The 23,552-nt window shown below is 35.6% G+C and overlaps 1 protein-coding gene across 1 annotated transcript in view; it reads left to right on the plus strand.

Annotated features, from left to right (window-relative positions):
- Positions 1–23,552, plus strand: part of Msr-110 — a 160,512-nt gene that overhangs the window by 62,612 nt on the left and 74,348 nt on the right. The window contains exon 4 of the mRNA XM_069844688.1: positions 11,702–11,869. Within this exon, the coding sequence (XP_069700789.1) occupies positions 11,702–11,869 (168 nt within the window). The remainder of the gene's footprint in view (positions 1–11,701; positions 11,870–23,552) is intronic.

The raw sequence follows: 23,552 nt of genomic DNA on the forward strand, positions 1-23,552 counted from the left end.
CTTCCAACCGCCACCAACTCCAAGATATTTGTCACTCTGTCCTCTGTCCCTTGCTGTCGCAGAGAAACGACATTCATTAAGAATGCCCGGTGAATCACCTGGCGTGGTAACACCTTCGCCTCCCCCTCTGCCATCTAGCGTATCTGGAGCAGAAAATACATTGACCCGCTTTCTGATGACAACGTTTCACTCCAAGCATCCATTGTTCCAGTGACAGGACAGCCCAACCCAGGGGAAGACAGCTTCGATATTCTTTCAGTATCTGAGCAGGAATGTTCATCATCACTCAACTAGAAGATTAATCCGTTAGTTGATGATGACGAAACGTTCATAAACAGGTTTCCCTTGTCATCTACTTATTATGGGACAAAGAGCATCTCTTGAAACAACAAAGAATAAACACGAGCCAAGATATACGCATCCAGGCAAATAATCGCACACTTCTCACATTGGAGTCGAACTTGGATCCAATTTAATAATTGAAGACTTCCCCGGAATAAGGATCTAACCAACAAAACTGTAATTAATGTTTCATGGGAAAGGAAAATAATTTCAGGGACATATTTCATTACGCCTATATTTACTGTTACAACCATTTGATTAAACAAGGATCCAAGTTTATTCGGCCATTGAACATATTAATTTGTTATAAATAAATGCTATAAAATTACTTTTTATACCTATATGACATATTTCATGAATCTGATGTTAATCCTTTTCCAGGGAGATCTTCAATTGTCTTTATTAAACACAATATATTGTGTACAACTTCTCAATTGTTAAACTTTTCAGTCATTTTTTTATCTGGAGGCCTGATCCAGGAACCTAGCAGATTGAAGGGTGATTTTGAAGTGAGAGAAAACAGATCGCCAAGAAAAACCACCTCAGCACCCTCTTTGTCCATCACAAAGAAAAGAAATTAGTGATCAAAATTTCATTGAAATCAGAAAAAAAATATGGAGGTTTTAAAAATCAGTAGCGATTATCCTTAAGGGATGAAAGAAAGAAAGAAAGAAAGAAAGAAAGAAAGAAAGAAAGAAAGAAAGAAAGAAAGAAAGAAAGAAAGAAAGAAAGAAAGAAAGAAAGAAAGAAAGAAAGAAATCCATGAGAAACAATATGAAATTATTCTGCACTGCTTCACAGGGAGCTTTACCTGAAAGCTAGATTTGTATTCTGTACTGTATATTGTTAATGTACGTGGTCATAAATGTATTTTCTAAGGGCATAGTATTCCGTTAAAAGTCATAATCCGCTTTAGGTGTATTCTCTGCTTCGGATTGGCGTTAGAAAACATTGAATACCTTCTGGTCTGCTCTTCTTATATACATACCCACACTTAGAATTTCCACGAATATTAACTAGTGAGTTGTACTCAGATGTTTCAACACATTAGTGGGTTTTTTTAAGTAAAGTGTACTAATTTTTAAAAGAGAGCAAATAATTTACTATTCTGCATCCTGATTAAGTTAAGTTCGTTATAATTTCCTTGTCAACACATACAGTTGTTAAAAAAAAGTATTCAATATTTTAGGAGGTGATTAATGTTAATGTTATGTTTTATTTAACGACGCTCGCAACTGCAGAGGTTATATCAGCGTCGCCGGATGTGCCGGAATTTTATCCCGCAGGAGTTCTTTTACATGCCAGTAAATCTACTGACATGAGCCTGTCGCATTTAAGCACACTTAAATGCCATCGATCTGGCCCGGGATCGAACCCGCAACCTTGGGTATAGAAGGCCAGCGCTATACCAACTTGCCAACCAGGTCGACTGGAGGTGATAGTATGCATCAAAACAAGAAAATAATGTCTAATAAACATGGGTCCTACAACACATACTTTCTGAGATCTGAACACTTGTTCATAAGAGGTGCTCAAAGTGAAGTCCATTCATGCAATGCATTTCTCTGCTCTACAATACAGCAGACTACCAGATAATCATACCGTAGCTGACATCCCTGGCATGGAATAATGATACGTCGCAAGGAATACTGAAAACAAAAGTCTGGTTGCGGATATGAGCTGGATTCAACAGAGATGGTGTTGTGAATTTTCGTAATCAGCAGGTGTAGGCTGATGAAAATCCCCATGCAGTTGAAGAAACAAGGCATCAGCACCGATTCTCAATCAATTTATGGGCAGGCGTTCTTAGTGATATATTAATAGGGCCATACGTGCTACAACAGAGATTAACTGGGGATCGTTATTATCAGGACTTTCTTATTAATGTATTGTAACAAATTTCAAAGAGTGTGTGATTCCTTACGCCGAGGGGCAGAGGAATGCATTGCCATGAATGGACGTAACATTGAGCACTTCCTATGAATAAGTGTTCAAATCTTAGAAAGTATGTGTTGTAGGACACATGTTTATTATACATTATTTTCTCGTTTTGATGCATACTAGCACCTCCTAAAATATTAGAAACTATTTTTACACTCTGTATAAAAGCGAATGAATTTAGCAAATGTTTTTGTCTTATTCCCTTGCCCCAGGTTCCTTGCACGCATTACATTGAGTGTGCTATAAGATTGTAGCCACGAGTCCAATGACTGGTATTATGCTATGCTTTGACTATGTAGTTATTCTACGATGTTCTTGTATGAGCAGATCCTACTCTTCTCACTGTACTATCTTACAAATATGAAATAAAAATAACTGTACAGTATAGCGTCTCGTTTAGGCACAGTGAAAACGTAAACAAAGTGCCTGTAACGTGTGTGGAGAGGAAGAGCCGTACGATAAACACGAGGGATGCACAAGGTTTTAGTTGCAACATTTATGGCGGAGCATTAATTCTGAAATTATATTTTACAAAAACACACAAAACAAAAGAACACAAATTGCATAACGTTATCATATACACATTTTAACAAACAAGCAATTGTAGCGTTGAAATAATTCAACATAACAAATCAAATTTTGCTACTTATATGATTTTGCTTTCAAGTAGCATTTTTTACTGTCATAAATTTCATTCTTTGTATGACTAACATAATATCCACTCTTCTGTACTGTACCTGAATAAATTGAAGTTTGAGAAGGGATAATTATGTTTAGGAAATAATGATGTCACTTCAAACCAATATACTGTAGTTTTGTTAATTCGGCCACAGAAGACGCTGATATTAGGTTAGTCATACAGAAAATGAAATTCATGACCGTAAGAAATGCTGCTTGAAAGCAACATCATTTAAGTAGCAAAATTTGATTTGTTATATTGAATTATTTCAACGTTACAAATTGCTTGTTTGTTAAAATATGTGTATGATAACGTTATGTAACCAACCAACCAATCACGTGCCGTGACGCATAACCTAAGTTATGCATTTTGTTTCAAGGGTCACACCAAAAAGAGGTGTTTGTCTTGTCAGGTTTACAGACCAAACATTAGGTGGCCAGCCTCCATTAATACAAAATCATTACAATAAAAATGTTATATAAACACAACAAAAATGATTAGATTAATTGCTAGTGAATTATGGTCTTCTGAAAAGAAGATGTTTGAATTCACCTATAATTCTCATATTTGAAACTTCAGTCTTTTGACATTTCAATATATAATTAATGATCGACGGGGTGGAGTAGCTTTATTGACCATTTTGCGTTGGTTTATTGAAAGATTGAATTGTCGCCAACGTTATGCAATTTGTGTTCTTTTGTTTCGTGTGGTTTTGAAAAATATAATTCCAATTAAAACCTTGTACATCCCTCGTGTTTATCGTACGGCTCATCCTCCCCCGACACGTTACCTGCACTTTGTTTACGTTTTCACTGTGCCTAAACGAGACGCTCTACTATATAATGGCTTAGTTTCAGGCTTGCGGGCAAGAGAAACTTCTCTTGATGCCGGTATCGACGCTAGGCAGAGTAGACCATTGTTCAAAATGAGAAAATTGAACAAATTTACAAAAACGCATACGATGTTAGCAAAATAATGCAGATCTACAATTTTAAAATGTCAAAGAAAGAGACAGCAATATTGCCATTGCCATTCCATGCAAAATTCCTAGTCAAAAAAATTGATGACTGTGTATAGAACAGCTATCCCATTTCAACTAGTTGGGAATAGAATTACGACAGCTAGCCGGCTGTTTGCCTCACGTCCACATGCCTTAGCAGTGGTGAACGATCGTCAAACCAGAACGGAGGTATCGCGTTGTTAGCAAGATGATCCCCAGTCGTTACAGCTGGCGCCAGCGTTTTTGGCGTGTGTTCTAGAATATAGTGCCCAGTTTGTGAGCATGTTGCTAATGCAGCTGAGAATGATACCACTTCCTACACACGTCATATCAACCATTTGTCAAACACAGTTGTCAGACTGACTGCTGCAAAAGTAAAACACTTGTACTTAACGTTCACATTACTTATTTCATACGCCAAAGACGGTGACACGGATTGTACCTAATGCAGCTCCTTAAATCCATCGCGATGCTGAGTGGGCACCGGTTTTATGCTCTGGTCAAAAGTTCATGAGAAAATTCCTTTCCCATGAGGACTCGAACCAGCGCCTAATCCGTAACGCTAGTCCAAGGCATCTGCCTTAAACTACGACGCTACGGCGCAGGACATAATTAAAAAGTTGACAAATTTAATTATATTTTTTGCACATTAAAAAAAACATCGATGAATAAAACAACGGTAGAAACAAAAGGTAAGTTTTAAAAAGCCGTAGCAACGCCTACAGTAACTTGCGGAAACGAAACTTAGGTCATGTCCTCCAAAAGTAAATAAAAAATACAAGAAGCGAAATGAAAACCTTAAGATTCATTAAAGGTTGCACCAGACTGTACCATATAAAGATGAGGATATAACAGACGAATAACAAGTTATATGATTATAAAAGACATTTATTAGAGTATATTCCGTGAAAGAAAGATAATTTTTTATTTTATTTTTTTAATTTTATTGGGTTATTTTACGACGCTGTATCAACATCTAGGTTATTTAGCGTCTGAATGAAATGAAGATGATAATGCCGGTGAAATGAGTCCGGGGTCCAACACCGAAAGTTACCCAGCATAGAAAGATAATGGACTTATTCTTCCTTACTTGTTTCATCTCCCCTATTTTACCGACATAGGCTATGCGGTAGAGGGGAGGGAGGAAATTTTCATTAAATCGATTAGGCACTTCATCCACACACATTGCGGGCCTCCCTGGATGTGGGAGTAACATGACGCAGGAACACCTCAGAGACATCATATGATAACTACAAGATAAAGGATGACTTTTCAGTACAGTATACGGAAAATAAATTTCTTACATTTCCTACGCCGGGAATCAAACCAGGGACCGCTTGGATGGACAACGTGTACGCTACTTTAGAGCCACAGTAGCGGACAAGATATTAGATTTCATAAATACATTTGATATCTGTATTATAAAGCTAGAGTAAGATTACATCATGTCCGTGGAAAAAGGAACGAATAGGCTGGAACGGGTTTTATTGCGTAATCTGTGAAGAAGAAAGAGAAATATATAATAATTTTTACATCTGTGCAATTTTCTAAAGATGCAGAATCCAGTTTAAAAAATTGAAGTGGAAATAATACAAATTTATTTTGCACGATCTTGTTTTTTACAGGCTTTGTAAGTTGGATTTATAACACGCGAACTGGTTGCTATATAAACAGATTATTGTTGCTACAACTCGTAACAACATTAATTCTGTTGTAGAACATAAGAGTACCAGGGCAAATTTTTCAGGAATCAATTACAGCCAATTTTCCATAACTTTGCAATATTTGTGTCCAGGGATGTCAGAATCATTGTTTTCAGTAATCTTAGCTGCTATGATGTATCGGATGTATTACAACAACTTTTACTGATCATTTTAGCAAAATAATACTCCTTGATGAATGTACAACAGTTACATCATTGACTAAAATGTTGAAGCATTAACAGACTGTATTCTTGGGGTTACTTAGTTACAATGAAACAATACGCAAAGCCCATAGCAAATAGATTTACGTACTTTATATTTTCAATGCAAAAAAAAAAATGTCGTAAAAATTATACAGTATGATCACAGTGTAGTATATACAGTCACGAAGCTTTATACGTAGTAAATATTCATCCATAGATAGTTGCTAATCACTAGGATCGCTACTATCGCCTCATCACAGAAAATGCGAAATAGCACCTGCGCAGCTTATTGTTCCTAGTACCCTCATCAACTCAAGCTTCGTGACTGTGTATACTAGACTGTGGTATGATCGTGCAAAAAATACAGTATATGCAATACGCATGTGTTAAGTGCGTAACAATCTCAGAAATAGAAAAGACAAGACTTCGTTTCTTCCCCCCCCCCCCTTGATTCTGCTATAATGCACTTATCACTCTTGTAATGCAATATGCTATAATAGTATTGTGATTCATTTTAATTATATATAAATGCATCACCCGCAATTTTTTTTATTCAAAAGGCGCTACTGGTCCTATCCTATGCATGTGTTTTCTAAGGTTACAGTACCTCGTAAGCTGTCCATAACAAAATGTCAAGTAGCTCAAAGTAGGTAAAACATTTCTAGCAAACTACGAGGTATTGACCCTAGAGTGTCAGGAATTTAGAATACACTTAAGTTATAAAGGATTTCCTTCGTTAGAAGGTATGTTTACAGAGCACACTTTGTTTTTAATAGCATTAGGAATGGTCTTGAGTGCCATAGAATGTCGAGCCAACCCAGAGACGAACCTTGTCGACCCACTTGCTCTTTCCACCCTGCTGGTGAACCACTTCCAGACAATTAAATTACAGAGGCGTGGAACAAGTTCACGACTGTTTCCGTCCGTGTACGGCGATGGGCTTGTGAGCACAGGCGCCGCGCCAGTTGCTCGCCGGAGCTATGTAAATGCTTGCGCAGCACCACGTTCCCTTACTTTAATAGGCTGCTTGTCGAGTTTTATTCCCACATTAGAGTATCTGCTCACAAGGCTATACTTTTTCTAGTTGTTGCAACTTCATGAATCTTTTTCACTCTTATACAGAAAAGTGACTGGCTAGCCAGTTTGACAGTAGCTGGATTCCCAACTGGCCAGCAGCTACTGGACAGACAGTTTGGACTGGCCATTGTTGTTCACACGACGCCAGCCAGTTGTTGAGTAGATAGTAGACCAGCTCAACTGGCCTTCGTCTGTTGTCCGCTGTTTGTTTAAATTCAGGACTAAATACATTCCATACATTTTCAGAGTACTTATACATATAGTAAAGCATCGATTATCCGAAACAATTGGGGACAGGGGTGTTCGGATAATTGATCTTTCGGATAACCGATCATTTACGAAAACAAATTGTACCGCTGTCATAGGAGCAGTATGAAACAAAGAAACTCTGATACAGTAGAGCATCGATTATCCGAAACAATTGGGGACGGAGGGTGTTCGGATAATTGATTTTTCGGATAACCGATCATTTACGAAAACAAATTGTACCGGGCCGTAGGCTCAGTAAGAAACAAAGAAACACTGATATTAAACACAAATTTGTACATATTATTAATGTTTAGGTGAGGAGTTTGGACTTTTTCCATTGCTGGTTGTTACAATCAAAAAATTAAGACACAACGTTTCGAAGGGTGGTTCTCCCTTCGTCTTCAGGTGGAAGGAAGGAGAGAAGAGAAAAAAAACCTACTGTTGGGATTGTTACGTACAGCTATTCTGTATGACTGATCGTCGATTCCTGGCTTCGGTGGAGATTACAATTACAATTACAATTATAATTAGATTGTACATATTATATTTTGTATCACGCGTTTTACAAATAAAAGAGAGGACTAGCCTAGTTTGAAAAGCAAAAAATGGCCATTAAAGTAGGCCTACGGTTTAGGAAAAGAAGTCCAGGTTTTTTTTTTTTGTTCCAGAGCTGAGACTCGTCCCCCCCCCCCCAAAATCTCGCAAACAGCGCTAGTGGAACTTCTACATGGCGCGCGCGCAAATTTGAATTTGCCGACTGGAACGCTTTCGGTTGATTGGTATTCGGATAATCGATGCTCTACTGTATTAATAAACTTCATTGTTTGTTCCACATTTCACCTGCCCGACATTTTTCGATAATTTTATTGCAAAAATTATTAAAAATAATTCACAAGACAAAGAAATTTTCGATTATCCTAAAAGTGCCTACTGCCTACTAGCAACTTTCCGTGATGATGTACAGAGTTTAAACAGTAACAGCAACTGGATTATAAAGGTGGTGGGGGAAGTCAGTAGGCAGTGGAAACGAAGAAGTTTGAATTCACTGGGATGGTCAGCTGCTGCCCAACTGGCCTGTCAAGCTGCTGGCTGATGTGTCTACATAGGAACACGAGCTGGAATTCAGTTATTGGACAACTCAAGTAGATCCCAACTGGCACTGTAAATGTAAACGGACCAAGACAAAATTTCGTGCTAGTTAAAAACGTCAGTTTTAATACCAGATAGCTCACGCATGTTTGTTACTTGTTTTCCATCCAGCCGGCCCGGTTTCGGTCTCCGTCCTGGCCGTGATGGTATTTGTGGTGGACAAAGCAGACGTTGTAGAGGTTTTACTGGGGTACTCCCGTTTTCCTTTTTCATTCTACCAAACCCACCTTATTTTAGCAATACTTACAATACTTAAAATAGGCTGGAGCGAAGTCTCGAGGACAGTACGGTCCACCGATGCTGATATAGGATTTAAATGAGGTGGGGCTCTGAGACCTGGGGTTTATCAGGTACTTGTCTGGGATATGAGACCTGGCTATGTCAGATCTGAGGCTGGGTGGCTCACCTGCCAGCATCGGATTCACGGTTGTCACACAGGCCACCTGTTAGACTTGGACAGTCATCACTAGGTCCGTGACATCGGTATGTTTGTATTAGTCTGAGGTGGACATACGACGCCGGACAGAATGTACTCGACGTTTCAAGTACAAGTAGTGGAAGCGAATTTGACACATTCCGTGTTTTATATACGATTATTGCGTATTATAAAATCAAGACAATACAATCATTGCATATAAGGATTAATATCGGAAAGGACTAAAATTCTGGTGAGGTAGAGAATAATTGTTGGAAATCATACTTAAATTGTCACAAAGTGGTAAAACATAAGCCTGAAAATATGTTATATGTATATATATATATATATATATATATATATATTTAGAGTCCTGTATTACAGTTTTAGAATGCCGAAAACGTATATGGCGTATAATTTTGCTTTCCCTATATTCAACTGTTACATTAATTTATTTATCACTTCTATTCCGTACCTTACTTTTCTTGCATGTTGTTCGCCACACCCGTTGGCCATAACAATTCCATGGCATTTTGAAAAACCTCAGTGAATGGTCTGTAAGGTGATATAAGCAAAAAGGTGTGTGCGAAAATGAACAGAGTAACACAAAAAAATTGGTGGTTTCAATTCGTTATGCAAAATTGCAAGAGTTTTGTCAGATGACAAGTGCGCTTGTTATAAACTTGATGTAGAAATGAAACTGATAATATGAAATATTTTTCACATGCGCCTTTGGTTTCAGCCGATGTTGAACGCTGTTTTCCCACATACCAGGTTATACTATCCGACACTCGGCGGTCATTTTCATTTGAAACTTTGAAAATGAATGTTGTTATTTATTGCAGCAGGAACCGAAACTAAGCGAACAACATGCAAGAAAAATAAGATGCGGAATAGATGTGATAGATAAATTAATATAACAGTTAAATATAGGGAAAGCAAAATTGTACGCCATATACGTTTTCGGCATTCCAAAACTGTAATGCAAAACTCTAAATATTAAAAAGACATCTTTTTCAGACTTACGTTTTACCACATTCGTGACAATTGAAGTATGATTTTCAACAATTATTACAACCTCACCAGCATTTATACCTTTCCAATATTAACCCTTAGGCCTATTATACAATGATTGTATTGACTTGATTTTATAATACGCAATAATCGTATACAAAACATGAAATGTGCTTGCTTAGGCGTGTTTCAAATTCGCTTCTGCTGCCTGTACTTGAAACACGTGGACTACATTCTGTCCGGGGCGTCGTATGTTCACCTCAGACTAAAACGAATATACCGATGTCACGGCCCTAGTCATCACATATTATAGGCTACAAGGTGCAGAGTGGGCCAAATGAGTGCCTAGTCCACGAAAAGCATGCATGTATGCACGAATGTATAGTCGTGTATGTGTGTACTTTTATATAAAATGACTATAATAACATCCTTGCCTTTTTATTTTCCTGGTATTTACATATTATAAAAATTGTGCAGCTAACGAATTCATTGAACTCTTTTAATGTTTTTTTTTTTTTTTTCCGGTTTAATTATCACCATGCCCCATGACGCGTAGTCATATTACATGGTTTATTGAAACTTGTTTATCAATTTTGTGTTCATTGGTGTCTCATTGTCTTTTGCTTCACTGTTTCGTGGTTTTGTTGATATTCATTGTTGTGTTGTATCATTTTATGTTATTCACTGTTGAATGTTCTCTATCACTATCATTATCTTTGAGTTAATTATACTTGTTCTATTTACGCTGTTTACATATATACACTTTTGGTAATTGGATCTTCACTATCACTCTCTTTCACTTAATGAAACTAATTCTATTTACACTATTTACATATATACACTTTTAGTAATTATAACTATAGTGTTTATAATATATTGCTAATTGAGTGTGTTTACGCATGTTACAAAACTGAGACATATATTTACAATTGTTCAAAGTTTATAGCGTTAATATAGTGCACAAATGACCTCAAATGCTGTTTTATGATGTCCCTATAATTTATTGGCCAATTTCTTCCACTCCTTGTTGCTGCCTTGAAGACACTGCGCTGTTGGTTCAAGATTTGACAATCCCACAGAAGATGATCGACTGTTTGCTCAGCTGCTCCGCAAGGACATCCTGGATTTTCCGAAATTCTGAATCTATAGTAATAAGAGCTGAGTTTCCCGTGACCAGTTAGTACTGATGGAAGGTTTGGTGTAGCTGGTATGTTGATTTTCATCCTATCCGTCACTGAAGGAAAAAATCTCTTCGTTAGTGCTCCTTTTGTTGTGTTTGACCACATCCTTTGCCATTTTTCAGTGCTTTTCTTTTTCTCTGCGTCTATTATTATACTCTTAGGTATTTTATTGTAGATTACTGGTATGTGATCTTCTGTTGCTTGCTTAGCTAATTTATCAGCTATTTCATTTCCATGGATGCCAACATGTGCTTTTATCCATTTAACGTTAATCTTTGAAAAGTTTCCTATAGCTGCTATTTATTGTAGCTATTCGTATTCTTTATTTATAACTTTCCATCATCATCATCATCATCATCATCATCATCATCATCATCATCATCATCATCATCATGAACTTCGTCCGATTTAGATTTCTAAGAACTATTCCGTGTAGCTCTTGGAGGTGTTATTGATCTTGCCATCTTCGTCGTTTGCCTGTAGGATGTGTCTGAATCATTATCTTGGATAAAATTTTATGCCATTGACTATATTATCTAATTGTCATTTCTCCTGGATGTCTACATTCTTTGATGGTCCAAACTCATAAAGCCTAATAGTGTTTCCGAAATTTCCATTTGTGCTGTCTCTAATTTCTTTCTGTATTTATTTATTACGCAGGTTTAATCATCATTGTTATTGTTGTTTTTTGTTCTTGTTTACTTAAGTCTGTGTGTTTGGTATCGTGAGCGAATATTTTGTGTCGCAGGCGTACCAGAAACCTCGTTCAACGGCCGTCCAGATAGCGAGGATCGCCGCCGTAACAGTGGTGCTGGTCAGCTTCGTGCTCGGCTCCTTCATCCTGGCCGCCTCTTGGGTCGAGGCGAGCTACTCCTGCCACCAGCTGCAGCAACTCCAGGCCCTCGCAGCGGCGCAGGTAAGACATGCTGTGTTGCTGCTAGCCATGCCAGAATTCGGATTTAGTGAACATAAATAATCCGTACGCCAATGTCTAATGGATATTTATGGAATTCTCAGATTTAAGGGAATATGTTGCGAAGACTGTTGTACTGTACGTGATTGGAAAATAGTGAACTTTATTCCATCTCAACGTTATTCGTTTCTGTAGAGATAACTGGAGAGTACTAAGAGCGTATTTTGTGACGCTAAGCTAGGAGGATAGAAAGAGAATATAGCCTACTATACAAAACCATTTCTGAAACTTATTTCACTTTAAAACGTCACCCTCAAGGGAGTCAGGACATTAAAATGAAATTTATATAATTATGGTACATACATACATACATACATACATACATACATACATACATACATACATACATACATACATACATACATACATACATACATACATACATACATACATACATACATACATGGAGTAACGGTTAGCGCGTCTGAGTGCGAAGAACAAGTGGCCCGGTTCAAATCCCGGTCGGGGAAAAATTACCTGATTGTGTTTTTTTCGGGGTTTTCCCTCAACCCAATATGAGCAAATGCTGGTTAACTATCGATGCTGAATACCGGACTCATTTCGCCGGCATTATCACTTTCATTTCATTCAGACGCTAAATAACCTGAGATGTTGATACAGCGTCGTAAAATAACCCAATAACCATACATACATACATACATACATACATACATACATACATACATACATACATACATACATACATACATACATAGGCCCTACATATATACACCGTGTCCCTGAATCGTCGTCCATTGCTTCAAGTTATATTGTAGTATACTCGCATGGCTCATGTGTCATATTGGATGCATTTTAAAGAAGTATCAGGGATGATTAAAGTTCGTATTCAATTAAGACCGAAAATCGACTGATACTATCAGACTTCCAACTTCAGAAGATGTCCGTGTAAACGAAGATCGTCCGTGCAGGATCTCAGTGAGATTTCGATTTATTTGCGACATGTAAAATAACAGTTCATGTGCATGTCTTTTCTCCGGCTGCGTTATTTACCACGTGATCGTGAAACAAGAGATCACTGCCAATAAGAGACGTTCTAGCTTCTCTTGAAATGTTCTGTGCAATGCTAAGTCTGATTCCACAAGCAGAAGCTGTGCGCTCCTTACATCTTGCAACGTTGGTAGCGGACGTGCACGTTTTGCACTTGGCAATACGAGATTGAGTTTCTAAAGTACTGTTACACTTGATACGCCATTTCTTGTGCTTGTTCGTGCAATATCACACTTTTACGAGTTTCCATGGTAATATTTAACGGACACGTGAGTACTGCTTCAAAATAAGAACTAGAAAACGTTTAAACGAAACGAAAAATTAGACACTCAATATCGGAATCAAAAACAGAAGCAGACTAACGTTCATTGACTAAAACGTACTGTACGTCACTTCTTTTTTTTTCCTGCATCTCATACAGATTAGACTGAGATCTGTTCCCATGAATCCCATGTGCCTGGCCTATTGTAAGGCTGACCTGGCCTATTGGAAGTTTGTTAAGATCCAATAGTTTCCTGCGGTTTCCAAGTCTAGTCTTAAGAACAACTTGGATTTCGAATAAATGGTAGAATAATAAGAAGGATTTATGGGTGTTACGGGAAAATGTGTTTAGCATTCACCTTTGTTTACCACCATTTTTAGTTCATCGTGAGAGAAGAGTTGAAACCCGGATTCTTGACTCGGAAATATCTTCTTTCAACGGTTCATATATATATATATATACAGGATGAAAGTTTTTCAATGATAGTAACGTTACAGAGCAAATTGTTAAGATAAAAGAAACATACTTTATTTTTCTTTCCATTTTGCGTTATTTATTTTTATTTAGTGGAAATCGACTGTATGTAGAAATAATTGCAACAACACATTAAATTCAGTAACACTTGCCAACGCATGGAAATACCCTTTCTCCGTAACAGTGAGAGGAGAAGATGTAAACAAACATTGTCTTGTGCAAAACGTTCTACGCCCTGCGGTAGCCAGGCCTTAAGGTGAAGCACACGTCTACATTGCTTAAAGTGATTTTATTAATAATAATTAAAGTATTAAGATAGATATCCTTAAACCGTTAACGTGACAGAAACATTATGCAGGATATATTTGGAACTCAAAACGCTAATGTAAAGACGTTCATAAAATGTTTATTTCTAAATGTGTTTAAAAGATAATGGGATAAAAAATTTTCATGCTAAATAATTATTTCTAAGAAATCTAAGAACAAAGGAACAAAATGGTAGAGTACTTTTCCATTCAAACTATGCTAAGGATTTATCCTTTGAAAGGAGTGTCATTGAATACCTTCCATACTGTTGTAGGTATATGTTTATCTAATTGCTAGTAGCTGCGGAGTACACTTTCATAAGACGTATTCGTACAAACCTGAAGTATTATGTAACTCTTAATTACCAAGTAAGGATAGGCTACTCGTAACCAAGACATGACCTAGATGTGTATACACAAACTTTTATCATTAAGGATTATCTTTTTTTCTTATCCTAAGAATTTTTTAATATATTATATGTCGCTCCTTGAGAACAATAGCTGAATAACCTTGTCAGGTCTTCAGACTGTTTCTGTATTTATTTACGTAATTTTTATAGTTGTTTTAAGGTTTTTTTTTAACTTAAACTCTTATTTAATGTCGGTTTCGTTATCAGGCTGGCGAATAAAATATTATAAGGTCAAAGTATTATTAGTTGTAGTCTCTCCGGTAGCTCAGTGCTAAAGCGCTGGCCTATCATTCCGCAATCTCATGTTCGATCCCCGGCGTTTTATGGAGACATATTTGGACAAGATCGGAAGTTGCGGATTTTTTCCGGAGTTCCCTCGTTTCCCCCAACGAAAATACTCAATTTAATCTTACAGCTTCTGTGTGAAACGCTTGCTACAGTGCAACGACGCCAAAAGAAAACAGATGGTAAGAATCCCCGGCATAAGGAAGCTTTCGCAATGCTAGTATCGGAGATGATCTATCTATTTTACAGAGATGGGCATTCGTGTGCATTAGTGCCACGTGCGCTGAGTGAAATGCACTGTTCTAAAGATTGTCTAACCTCTAGGCGTTCTTATTGCCTAATCTCCAGGCGCTCTTGACTTTCTTGTCTCGCTAAAGCCATCGATTGACAAACATCGATTACAGTGCTTGAAATCGTATTAAAATACGTAATTAATCAATTCTGTATAGACATAGAGCTTTTGTCAGTTACAGTATGGCTAGCACGAGCGATATTAAACAGTGCTCAAGATCTCAATTGAATCCTCTGTGTGAAAGTGATTATTTATTTTCGGAGGTAGAAAATGGAGCACAGTGTTCAGTTTGTGGAAACGTTATTACCGCTGTCAGAAAATTCCATTTAGAGCGTCATTATAAAATATACGATATATTATTATAAAGATGTCGTAGGAGTGGATCGTGAAGCCCTTCTGAATAATCTTCGTAATTATAAACTCTGGATAGAAGTAAGTTCATTTAATTCTAGTTTATATTATGAATAGGGATTAGGGAACGGTGGCTAGAGGCAGGTTAGGGACGACCCTTCAGCACGTCGGCCAGACTGAGGCCTATTATGCACTCCGAATTATGGGATGAATGAAGATGAGATGTACCAGTCCACCGGCCGCATGAGACCTCTCACCCACTCAATTCCCAGCCCTAAGTTCATACTGCCAAGGTAACCAAGCAGCACAGGATCCATTCCGATGGCCATTCCAAGGTGTCGAAGCGCCCTTGAAAGTGCTCTTAGGGAATGAACCATAGCAGAGATATTGTGGAAGCCTTGGAACCCAGAGACAGTTTCGAAGAAGACGCCACTCCCATAAGCGGACGAAGACATGCGTCATGATCTGGAATGAGATGATGAAGATATGATATAATATGAAATCTAAATTCTTTTTCTACAGGAAAGAGGAAGGGAAATGAACCGTGGCAATGAAAATTCCAACCCTGCATTTGTCTAAGCACATAACTATGGAAAACCATGAGCCAACTTGCTCGGTACTATATTGTGAATATGTTATTCATTATTAGAGATCTTTTCCAGAAACAATTTTATTTATTTTAATTTATTTTTCAATGAAATATTTCTTTATTTTGTATTCCTTTTAAGTATGCTGACATTTTAGGTTGAGATATTTAAAAATAAAGAAAATGCTTACAATATAAATAATTTAATCGCTTAAACACTCTGAATCATTAAATTTATTTATTATATAGTGATTTACTTTATTTTGTACCATCGAAACAGTTCTCTAAATCCTTAACCCATCTCCACCGCTTTGACTGAGAACCTGTTTCACGTGCACGCCATGTCAGTTTCTAACAATATATGCACGCAGTGCAGAAATCTGTCCATCACTGATGTATAATGTCTAATGGCCATTGGCGAACTGTCAACTCCATGATATCTCCTGGGCTGAAAATACACCCCTAGGGATTCCAGTCATGCCTCGCTACCTCCTCGGAGTTGTAAATGTAATGAATCAAGTATTATTTTGCTAATATTTTGCTAATAATTGTAACATAAAATATAATATATATAGAAAAACTTTAGCTCGCCCCTGAAAGAGTAGAACTCGTGCTCAGGTATGGTATCAATGTAGAATTTCCATGCAAACATATTGGTTGTATTCGAGCGTGGATGTACAAAACGACTAAGTCGTGAATCTTTAAGTCCCACCACGATTGTATCTAATGTTAATTCGGTTAAACCACTTTTATGATAATCTGTAGGTAAAACAAATAAAGCTTATGAATTGTATAGGAATCTAAACAACTCATTACATGGTTATCAGTAATACCTATAGCATCAATAAACAAATTATAGCGCTTGAAAACACCAAAATCGAAAGAATGGGAAGGTATCAGTATTCACGTAAATTAACGAAAAGTAACAATGACAAGACAATACAAATCAATAAACGAATTGAAATTTTCAGAGGCATTTGTGTAAATGACAGAAAGACTAAAAATAATCAGAATTCAAATATTCGAATTGGAGCTGAGAATTCGAATGTTGTGTTATTATGTATTTTCGGCGTTGTATTAAATATGGAAACTTGAACTCCATAAAGAACATGACATATGGGTGTGCTATTTAATTCTGCGAATTTTTTTAGATGTAGATGGACTGAATAACAAATTACACTGAACAACAAATGTTTACTTTTTGTCTTGCTCCGAAATAAACATAGATGAATATTACTAATATTCGTACCTTAAATCCGAATTTAAAATCTAAATTGCCCCATCACGTACCATTTTCCGAAAAAGTGAATTGAATTTTTTAATGAAAAAAAACTTACTTTTTATTATATTTCATTGCTGCTGATAAAATTACAACAGACTAGAGATTTAAAATGCTTCATAGTACTTCAAAAATGTGTATTGGGTACAAAAATGATGCTACATAGTTTAAAACACAAAAAACACAACAACAACAACAACAACAACAACAACAAATATTTCATGTGTATAAAGAGAAAAGTCTCAGAATTTGAACTCTCCATTTAAAACGATTTTCTGGATGACTTCCGTCTATAACTAGACCCGGAACTGTCTTTTACAAGACACCAACAATAGTTTGGATAGGCTATACTAGATGATGATCTTCCTTTATATCGCTTTTCCATTTCAGATATTTCTGTATCAAACCTTTCTCCATGCTCGTCGCTTATCGCTCCAAGGTTAGGAAGAAATAAATCCAAATGAGAATGTAAAAAGTGTATTTTGAGGGACACACTACACTCAGTTTTCTCATACAGTATGCACTTAACATGGTTTCCACAAGTTCAAGGTAGTTGTCTGTCATAGAATTTCCAAGGAAATTTGAGGAAACATCTTTGAAAGCGCGCCATGCCATTTTTTCTATTATACAAAGGTTCTCCTCAAACAAAGAGTCAGCCATAACTTTGCGAATTTTTGGACCGATGAAAATGCCCTCTTTTAATTTTCCCTCACTCAAACTGGTAAACTTTACTTTTAAATACTGAAAACCACACCCTTATTTGTTCACTGCGTGGACCTCACTTTGAACTGTTATGAAAGTTACTGAATAGAAGGGACCAATAATATCGTTTATTGATTAAAAGTACAAAAAATCATGTCAACAATCATAAGAAACCGGAAATAGCTCATAAACTCATAGAACGCATTAAATTTTGTTTTGGTTTAAACTCCCAACCCGCGCCAAGAGTTTCCTGGGAGAGCGTCTATCGAAAAGTGAAATCATATCTTAAAAACCTTACGTGATACGAAGAAAAAGATTCATTTTCGGATTCAGCGCACACCAAACCATAAAGGTCACATTGTTTTAAGTCAGAGAAAGATTCTTGTTGTACAGTGTTATTTTCTCCGGCAAATATAGAACGATGAAGAATGCATCTCAATATTGGAATAACAAAACTGCAGTATTTTGGATATACTATACTACTTGGAAATGTATACTCCATGCTATAACGAGTGATTGATTATGCAGTAAAATATTTACGGCACAGAAACTAGAGGACACCGACCATCTTGGATGAATAACCTCAGGGATTCTTACGACCAAGCATTTATAAAATTGTTCAAAGCGGTAGCTTCTAAGTTACGAATTGACATAATGTTAGTTAATCTCCAGTCTGAGACAGGACAATAAGAAGGATGCGAAACTCACGAAAGTTACAACATTCTACGATACATACAGGCATTTTAATTTTTAAACGGTTTTGGGGAGGACTTGCTTCGATATAATCTTTTGTGCGAGATCGTGCGTATTTGCTTGGTTTCCGCACAAAACCAACCCGCGGTAAGTCTAAAATTCCACATTCAGTATTCCCAACCGAACACACATAACAATTTCCCTCTTCTTACCGCTTAAGTGACATATTGATTTTACTGCTTTAAGCTCTTAACATATTATTTTTAGAGACGTTCAATATAGTAATAATTATAAATTGGAAACTTACCACTGCAATTTCACCTAAATTGCACTGTTAATTATTGTTTTTAAATATTTGCAAAAATTAAGTAAACTCTACAACTCTAAAGTTACTGCATTTCGTGATGCATGTAACATTAAGGAAGCCGTTTGTTTTAAGTTCGCATTTATAGACTGGGGGAAAAAAAAAGACAGACGTATATCACGGCCTGCTGGAGTATAGTAAACACAGAAAACATTTTAAAGCAACAATGTTGAACACAGATATTTTTGTTTTCCAAAATTGCCGTCATTGAACAGAAACCAAGATGGAGATTTCATTGCAACTAATTAGAAATTCCTCTTTCAGGTATGTAATAAACGATCTTCGCACAAAATAATGTACGATACACGAGCGGTATGTTTTCTTTCAATTCTCGGAAATTAAAAAAGCTCAACTACGTTTCGCTTTTTCAAACTTTTCCTCGAACATGAAAACTTCAACATACCGCTCTTGTAACGCATATTACTATTGTCATTATGTCACTTTATTGCCACCGTTCTATGAGAAAGCATCCTGCCTTGTTTTAGCACTGCAACATATCCGAAACGTTGTAGGCAATTTATATCTGACTAATCAGTTGGGATGAAAAATGATTAAGAGAGAAAATATAAATACTTACCAATCTTAAAGTAACTTTTACATTGTTATCCTATATAGGTCCAATTAGCGAAGAGGTATTACTTAACCCTACAGTTAGGAGTATCAGTTGAGAAAACGAATTATTTAACAATTGCTCTTGTTCTGTGTTTCTCTTCTTGCGATATTTCCGAGATGCGTGACCGCAACATGTTACGTAACGATTTGAAAAATTATATTATGGTTCTTGTAACTAAGCGTGGCAAATTGGCCTCTTTGCAACACTTTGATTACGTCTAGTTATATAGGTATGCTATAATATCCAATAGCATTGTGTACAGGAATAAAAAATATTAGAAAGTGTGTATAGTCTGCAGATTTAATGTGCATTGTGCTTGTCTTGCATTTAGTGACAGACAGGATAGTGGTACATTCAAATCTCCACCCTCGCATTTAATTATAATGAAGCTAAGTCAAATATTCAGTATAATAAAGAATTGTTTTTAATTTCAATCAACAACGTACCGATAAGTTGTTGACTGAAATTAAAAACTTCTTTATTATACATACTTTTAACTTATCTGAAATACTAACCTCAATATGACTTTAAATTCATCGAAGCCAGTCAGGCAAAGAAACTTGCATACACATATTTGAACATTAAGGTGAAATTACATAAAACCAAAGCCAATCTTTGGTTCAACAAACAATGCCTTCAACATAAAGTGATGCCTAAATATGCAACTATTAAAATCAATAATAATTCCATAGCCGTCAAGAAAACTCAACGACAAACTCAATTCTGTTGGCTCAAAAATGAAATTAAATTTCAATATGAGAAAAAAGAAATACTCAGTAATAAATTATACGCATTACATTTACTCACAGCAAATCAATGTATATATTGGGATAGTATACAAAAAAAAGCCAAGATAAAGTTAATCAACTAGTGAAAACCAAATATGAAACTTTGAACAAGAAATTAGACACCCTCCTAGCTTCAAAATTACAGCAAACTACAGCATAACATATAATCAATTCAATTAATAGATTAACTAACTTAGCGGACATCTTCCTTTCGCTATCAGAATTAGAAATCATTTTAAGGCTACAGACATAATTACGAACCATGTGACGAAAACAAATTTCTCGACAATATAATAATAGAGGCAGAACAAATTATACAAAGTATCTCGCATGAAAATAAAGAACAGCTAAGATATCAAACCTCAAAAATAATTTCACAGTATATTAAAGATCCCAAGACCAAACAAAAAAATTAATCGATAAGTTGCTGACTGAAATTAAAAACAATTCTTTATTATATATACTTTAAACTTATCTGAAATATTAACCCCAATATGACTTTTAAATTCAAGTATTCAATGTTCCATACTAAAATATGCGGAAGTGTAGTGTGAATTAGGACTGGGAAGTCGGATCTGCTCACACGAATTTTGGTCACTGATATAAGCCAATATTGTGCTGTCTTAAAACGTTTGTTGTGTTGCTTAATATTAATATTAAGATGGACAATTTAAAATGGTAAAAATATTTTAATTTCTTATTTATTACTTTAATTTAAAATGCTGAAAATATTTGTATTTCTTATTTATTACTTTAATTTAAAATGCTGAAAATATTTGTATTTCTTATTTATTACTTTAATTTAAAATGCTGAAAATATTTGTATTTCTGATTTATTACTTTAATTTAAAATGCTGAAAATATTTGTATTTCTGATTTATTACTTTAATTTAAAATGCTGAAAATATTTGTATTTCTTATTTATTACTTTAATTTAAAATGCTGAAAATATTTGTATTTCTTATTTATTACTTTAATTTAAAATGCTGAAAATATTTGTATTTCTTATTTATTACTTTAATTTAAAATGCTGAAAATATTTGTATTTCTTATTTATTACTTTAATTTAAAATGCTGAAAATATTTGTATTTCTTATTTATTACTTTAATTTAAAATGCTGAAAATATTTGTATTTCTTATTTATTACTTTAATTTAAAATGCTGAAAATATTTGTATTTCTTATTTATTACTTTAATTTAAAATGCTGAAAATATTTGTATTTCTTATTTATTACTTTATTTTTGAAACATTCTGTTTACTTAATAACTCATCAATTCACACTTCTCCCTTCCGAAGAAAAATTCTTGAACCGAATGTTGAAACGAAGTGGAAAGAACGATCCATTTACTTCAGCAGTAGTGTGAAAGAGATGCGAACCGAGAGCTTGTTGACCCAGGTCATGTACACCCTTCTCTCGGCGCAGGAGCCAGTTCGTATGTTTTTCTGGGTCATCACGGTTAGTAAATAGGAGGCCTCCCACGGACTAGCCAGCACTTTCAAAGTCAGTTCTCCTTACCAATGAAGCCGTCAGAATCTGAAGTATGCTCGTGTATCAACATCTATTCCTACAGTGAATATACAGTATGATGTGCTCATACTTCAAAACCTAATAAGCCACTCTAGATTACACAGCGTTCTGCTCTCTGCGCTGATTATCTTCAAACGAAAAGACTGCATTATAATAACTCAGAATACATTGAAAAACATATAATACATTAAAAAAAACACTAATAAAAGAAACACTAAAATATAAATAATACAATGAAAACATGAAATAATTTGAAACTTTTAAATTAAAGAAAAAAGTTCACCCTTAATCCATTAATTGTAACTAATTGCAATTAAACGTATTTATTAAAAAAAAAAACAATTTCATACAAGTTTCTGTTGAAATACTCAGCAACAGAATAAAAAGATTGAAGTTATTGATTTTAAATGGGGAGCTTATTATATGATTTCATCCCCATAATTCAAAAGTTTGTATTGTTCTTGTGTAATCTACAATATGGAATATTAATTTGTTCACTATTTCTAATTTCATGATAATGTATATTGGCCACTAATGAGTAATTGTCTATGTTTTGTCGAGTGTAAAGTACTAGTTCGTATATATACAAATTTATGATTGTTAAAATCTGTGATCGCCGCAGAAAGGGTGAATATAGTGACTCCCCCTTAAAAGGCTGCTACAAATTTTGTTTTACTTGTACACAAAATATTCCCTTAATGAGCATTGCAACAAGAAATACTCACAAGTCGTTCTAAGAAACTACACACACACAAACAAAAATACACACGCAAGTATGAATACACACACACTATGTATTGCATACGATGGCATAATTATTTAGTAATCCTTTACAGTACGTTAATTTCAACGCGCCACTAATAAGAAGCATAGTTCATGAAGGTAAAGGGGAATACAGAGAATATTTCGAGTAGCAGTATGGATAAAGAAGGACTGGAAGACTTTGGAGATACGAAATCCATCGCTTGCAAGGGTCCACTGGCATTGCACTGTCGAAGCTGTAAATATTTAATTTTACAATTTCAACAAATTCGTATCGTTCCATTATATATAGAACGACAGGAACGATTTAAATTATTATTGTTAAATTTTCGGAACATTTTTTTCCCGAGTGAGATTCGAAGTTGTAGTACGCCTTGTCAAAACAACCACTTCACTGACATACTCGCGTTGCTCGTTGCCGCTCCAGCAAGGCGCTGTATGTGTGCATTTGCAGATTTTCTTGCTGAGACGATTTTTTTCACGCATGTATTATATTGGTTGCAGTCCTGTCGTATAATGAAAGTTAATCACATTCTAAAAATGTCAGCTTCTTTTCTTAAATAAATTTTACTTTTGCGTCGGCGTTTATAGCAGTTTTGGAGCAATATTAACGTTTATAAATGACACTCTGGAAGGAATTAAACTCATAATAAAAGGAATATTATTCGATTGAGAACCTTTCGTCATCCAGTATGCTCTCAAAAAACCTGAAAGTTAGAATTTATAAAACAGTTATTTTACCGGTTGTTCTGTATGGTTGTGAAACTTAGATTCTCACTTTGAGAGAGAAACAGAGGCTAAGGTACTTAGGAATATATTTGGGGCTAAGAGGTATAAAATTACAGGAGAATGGAGAAAGTTACACAACGCAGAGCTGCACGCATTGTATTCTTCACCTGATATAATTAGGAACATTAAATCC

This window comes from Periplaneta americana, chromosome 14 (assembly GCF_040183065.1).
Source record: "Periplaneta americana isolate PAMFEO1 chromosome 14, P.americana_PAMFEO1_priV1, whole genome shotgun sequence".
Classification (NCBI taxonomy): domain Eukaryota; kingdom Metazoa; phylum Arthropoda; class Insecta; order Blattodea; family Blattidae; genus Periplaneta; species Periplaneta americana.